Consider the following 6000-nt stretch of genomic DNA (forward strand, 5'->3'; position numbering starts at 1 on the left):
AGGTGGCTCCTGGGAGGGAAAAGGCTCTGGCAAAGGCGCACGTGGGAGTGCATCAGCAACTTTGTTTTGTGCAGCAGTACGACATTCAATGGCAAAATGATATCTTTGCAACGTTAATATCTAGCGAGCAAGGCGACCTGCTGGATTCTGTAAATGCTGCAGTCAAGTAAGCGCCATATGGTCTGTTTGGGCAATAAAAGAGGCACCGTCCAAGTACATGTCAAATTTTTTTAGTGTGAAGACAATGGTAAGACCTTTTCACTCAGTTACAGTGCAAGTTACAGTGCTCTGCGCAGCGTGGTATGAAAGAATCATAGAATGCAATCATCCCCAGAAAATTCTGTGAGCTCTTGACGTCTTGCGGGCAAGGGTATTCTGCAATAGCACAAAGCTTCGCATCATTAGGATGAAGCTAAGCATTGTCCACAATAAAACCGAGAATGTCTACTCTTGAGCACGTTAACTGGATAATTTTTTGGGTTGACAGTAAGTCCCGCTCTCTGCATTTTCTGAAGAACAGTGGCAAGGTGTTTTAGGTGTTCCTTGAAATTGCGTGAAGAGATGACATCATCCATATGTGCCATTGCAAATTTGTACCGCACTTCATTGAGAACAATATCCATTAGTGTTGGAAAAAATTAGGCGAGTTCTTCAAACCAAATGGCCTGCGGACAAATTCGAAGAGTCCTTTATAGCAAGTGAATGCTGTTTTGGGGATGTCAGCAAGTTCTATTCTAATTTGCAGAAATCCCCGAGAGCAATCGAGTGTAGTGAGCACCTCTATGCTACCCAGACTTGATAGAATTGACTCAATTTAGGGAAAGCGATAAGCATCCTGAACACTGGCATCATTTAAGTGACAATAGTCTACACATAAGAGAGCTGTGCTATCTTTTTTAGGTGCCAGGACAATAGGAGAAGCCCAAAGGATCTGGGACGTTCTCACCACACTGGTGTCAATCATCTCCTGCAAGGCAACGTCCAGGAGCGCATGCTTGTGCACGCTCAGTAGCCTTAGGTTGCAGCTCCAAGGTTGTGTGTTTCCTGTATCGATGTGGTGAAGCAGTACAGGAGTGCAGTCAGGCTTTCCAGCGAACATGGCTGCGAATGGCTCCAGCGTGCACACAAGATGTAATTTTTGTGCATCTTCAAAAGTGCATTTCTCGACAGTTTCCAGTATCTTAGGTGGCAAAGCAGAGTTAAAGAGGTACGTGGCCATGTCTTGAGTGCTACGCACAGAAAGAGAAGCCGGAGTAAACTGACACAAATCACCAGTGCAAGTAACTTGAAAGCTGCCATTTGCAAGGTCCAATGATGTTTTCACGGGCAATAAAGTTCCAGCCCAGTAGCATGGGTACTGCCAACCCCTGGCAATAAATTTATTTACAATACCTCAAAGGCCCTAGTGAAGGGGTTTTACATGAGTGGTGGGCTATTTGAAGATGGGTTAAATGTTATATAATTCTTCAATCGCTGTCTCAAGTTGGTGCTACTGGAGAGGAGTGCAACGTCAGAGGGAAGGTCATTCCAATCATGTGACCAAAAGCCACATAGCAGGCATAAGCAAGCAACACTGCGAAAGCTATGCAAGGAGGGCAGTCATAGAAGTTTCGCTCTGCACATTTTGCATCGCAGTTGTTTTTTGCCCTCAGTGCTTTATATAGAATGACTGCTTCATATATGACGACTACGACTTTGGAATGCATCATGTAACCGCTCAAACAACAAGGGACAAAGAAGGAAACACACAGGACAGGCGCTTCTTTGTTCCTTGTTGTTTGCACGGTTACATGATGCATTCCAATATCGACCACCAACTAGCCCGCCTATCTCTGTTAAATAGACAACTTGTGGACACAAGTTTACGTCAAATGACATCTTATTTGTGCACCCTTGTGCGGCCACCATATGGAATGCTACGATTTGGTCGCAAGCGCAAGTGGTATGCTGTGGCTGCTGGGCACAGAAACATGTCACTCTGCTCGTTTGGTGGTAAATAAGTCAAGATCTCCAACGCCTTCTATGTAATAAATATGTGATTGTTTGCAACATAAAATAAGGAGAATTAGGTTTACATTCAATTAGATTATGCATACGTAGATCTTTCGTATTTGACGCACTATTTCTTGGTAACGAATGTGAACATGTGAGAGACGTCTGTCCAGCCTTCGTAGCACTGCCTGCTATTTAAGATGCGCAATATATATATATATATATATCTACCACAGTGATTATTACGCATCACTGCAAGTAGTAATAACACCATTACAACTGCAGTTCCGCACCCGCTTCAGTGGCTGTTTGCTGAACACAAGCTCATGCGTTACTGGCGACATTCCGCTGGGGGCAGAATGTAAAACCGCTCATTTACAATGCTTTGGATGCACGTTATAGAACGCCCAAGTCTTCCAGAGACCTTCACTATGGTGCCTCCCCCTGCCCGCTGTGCAGCTTCGGGACATTAAACCCCGCAATTTGAATTTTTACTGCAGTTTGATGCCAACATACTTATCATTCTTGCTATCTTTTTCGCATTGTAACCCTTTTAAGGCCGCATATCGTATCACATCTCAGCAAAGATATGATATATATATATAATTTCGGTATCGGCACCTACGTCTTTAATTACACCGCCTCCGTGGTTGGCCAACTGAGTGCGTTGCGTAGAAACTTTGAAATAAGGTCTTTGACTGTCCTGTACAATGACAGCGCATTAAAAGTACCTTCCTTCGAAAACGACAACTTGCGACCACGTCTGACAAGCGAGAAATCAAGCCACTGGTGACAGCTCCGGGTCACCAAAACCGAAGGAGCACGCATGGTTAGCGGACTGGCCAAGACACACGCCTGTCCTACCACGGCATTGACAGTGAAAACGGAATAACGGTTTTGCCAAGACGCAATGGCCACTCTCGTCCTCACAGCCAGTGCGGGCCTTTGGCACTGTTGTGCAATACGGGTGCAATACCAGCGTCTCTCTTCATCTTCAATAGCAAGAGGTTATTTGCTTTTTTGTGCGTCATTTCATCCAAATAAAGTGTCGTTCCGTACCATTCGTATGGGGCGAATCCACTTTTTTGAACGACGGCGTAGGACCATTCACCCACGCTGTGGCAGTGCATGGAGTGCGCGGTTTCCCGCATCATATCGCACTCGATCGCTTCGAGCACAATTGTGCGCTTCTTTAACACATCATCATAGCAGCTATTAATTTACGGAAACACTGCGCACCGCTTACGTGTATGACACAGTTCGCGAAGCGTTCGCGTTTCTCAGCCTTGTTTCGGTTTCCGCATGGCGCCGTATTCCAGCAATATACTTCATCAGGTCACACACTAGCTTTCACGCCGGTCTAGTACGAAGACGGAAAGCCTTGAATGCAGGGTCAACGAGCTTGGTCAAGCGGAGTTTATCCATACTGCGTTGTGTCCAAACGTTGCAAAGCTTTGTGGCCAATCGGGAGCTCCAAGCTTCGCAATTAATTAGTCGTCAAACGTTTGGCGATGATCAGCAAACATGCACTCAGTCGTCTTCAGTGCGAACCGACAACACAAACACAAATTTTCGCTCACAAGAACTTAGGACCCGGTCACACAGCACGTCAAAAGGGAAACACGCGCGAAATGTCAACAATCAGCCGATGATAAATATCATAAATTTCGTGCTTGCTGATGCTAACGACGATGGAGCTTTCTCATAGAATAAAGAACCAAGTTTGGCTTTCTAGGCAACGCCCAGACAGTTGTCGAGGAAGCTTCGCAAGGAAGCTGTCGCGTCATGTACTGTACATACACACTCTTAAGCAAAATTACATCCTTTTGCGCCACACAATAATAATCATCTGTCTTGTCCGCATTTCTTTTCTCTAACGCGGCGAGCCCGGTACTTTCCAGTAACGAAAGGCATGCGCGTTATCAGCATGACATAGCATTCCCCACAGGAAAGTAGCGGGCGCGGCGTTTTCAAGAAAGGAAACGCATCAAGGCGGATGACCATTATTGTGTGGCAGAAGTGGCACTCCAAAGGGTGTAAACTGTTCTTAGAGTGTATAGAGCGAAGCTACACTCTAAGAAGAGTTTACACCCTTTGAAGTGCCCCTTCTGCCACACAACGGTAATCGTCATCTGCCTTGATGCGTTTCCTTTCTTTAACGCTTCGAGCCCGGTACTTTCCAGTAACGAACGGCACGCGCGTTATCAGAAGGGGCACTCCAAAGGGTGTAAACTGTTCTATGCTGATAACGCGCGTGCCGTTCGTTACTGGAAAGTACTGCACTCTTAGAAAATTTTACACCCTTTGGGGCGTATCTTGTCCCACAACAATAATCGTCATCTGTCTTGCCCGCGTTTCCTTTCTTTAACGCTGCAAGCCCGGTACTTCCCAGTCACGAACGGCATGCGCGTTATCAGTGTGACGCAGCATTCTCAACAGGAAAGTAGCGAGCGCCGAGTTTCAAGAAAGGAAACGCAAGCAAGGCAGATGACGATTATTGTTGTGGGACAAATATACACCCCAAAGGGTGCAACCGTTTTAAGAGTGTGGGCTCGCAGCGTTAAAGAAAGGAAACGCATGAAGGCATATAACGATTATTGTTGTGCGGCAGAAGGGGAAATCCAAAGGGTGTAACTTTGCCTAAGAGTGTTGTGTGGCAGAAGGGGCACGCCAATGGGTGTAAACTGTTCTTAGAGTGTACACTCTTAGGCAAAGTTACACCCTTTGGCTTGCCCCTTCTGCCACACAACAATAATCGTTATCTGCCTTGATGCGTTTCCTTTCTTTAACGCTGCGAGCCCGGAACTTTCCATTAACGAACGGCACGCGCGTTATCAGAAGGGGCACTCCAAAGGGTGTAAACTGTTCTATGCTGATAACGCGCGTGCCGTTCGTTACTGGAAAGTTCCCGGCTCGCAGCGTTAAAGAAAGGAAACGCATCAAGGCAAATGACGATTGTTGTGTGGCAGAAGGGGCAAGCCAAAGGGTGTAACTTTGCCTAAGAGTGTATAGATGACGGTTACCGTTGTGTGGCAGAGACACACCCCAAAGGGTGTAACTTTGCCTACATTCTTCGAAAAATTTACACCCTTTGGGGCTTATATATCTTGTCCCACAACACTCTTAGAAAAATTTACAACCTTTGGGGTTTATCTTGTCCCACAACAATAATCGTCATGTGTCTTGCTCGCGTTTCCTTCCTTTAACGCTGCGAGCCCGGTACTTCCCAGTCACGAACGGCATGCGCGTTATCAGCGTGACGCATCCTTCTCGACAGGAAAGTAGCGAGCGCCGAGTTTTCAGGAAAGGAAACGCAAGCAAGCCAGATGACGATTATTGTTGTGGGACAAATATACACCCCAAAGGGTGCAACCGTTTTAAGAGTGAACAACACTCTAAAAAGGTTTACGCCCTTTGAGGTGTATATCTGCCACACAACGATAATCGTCATCTGCCTTGCTTGCGTTTCCTTTCTTGAAAACGCCGCGCCCGTTACTTTCCTGTCGGGAATGCTATGTCATGCTGATAACGCGCATGCCTTTCGTTACTGGGAAGTACCGGGCTCGCCGCGTTAGAGAAAGGAAATGGGGGCAAGACAGATGTTTATTGTTGTGTGGCAGTGATACGACTCAAAGGGTGTAAACGTTTCTTCGAGTGTGGAGATGCCTGTGACCTGGTGAAGGCGTACGACGTGCTGCGCGACAAGGCGTACGACGTGCTGCGCGACCGCGCGGCTCGGAGCTCAAGTTGCCGCTGCTCCCGTGCCAAGGAGGCTTGTTTGAACGTAAGACGTCCGTAAGGCGCACATGCTTCACGTTCTAACAAAGTTATCGTACTACGCATGTTATCGTACTACACACACAAAAAAAAGTTTCGTGTTTTCATTCTTTTTCGGGGATCTACAAGGCTCAATCAGGACATACTATACTCCGGTATACATGGGACACTTTCACTCGTAATAAGCCCGATTGGGATCGAATTTCGCGATTGTTATTGACTCAATCCCTT

General features: G+C 46.5%; 1 protein-coding gene across 1 annotated transcript in view; it reads right to left on the reverse strand.

Moving 5' to 3' along the window:
• The window catches only part of LOC126528109 (uncharacterized), a gene marked incomplete at its 5' end in the record, with an annotated part of 29820 nt that extends 26681 nt beyond the window's left edge, over nucleotides 1–3139 (reverse strand). Inside the window, one exon of the mRNA XM_055069387.2 lies at nucleotides 3052–3139. Within this exon, the coding sequence (XP_054925362.1) occupies nucleotides 3052–3139 (88 nt within the window). The remainder of the gene's footprint in view (nucleotides 1–3051) is intronic.
• Nucleotides 3140–6000: the final 2861 nt, after the last annotated feature.

Source organism: Dermacentor andersoni, chromosome 9, assembly GCF_023375885.2.
Source record: "Dermacentor andersoni chromosome 9, qqDerAnde1_hic_scaffold, whole genome shotgun sequence".
NCBI lineage: Eukaryota > Metazoa > Arthropoda > Arachnida > Ixodida > Ixodidae > Dermacentor > Dermacentor andersoni.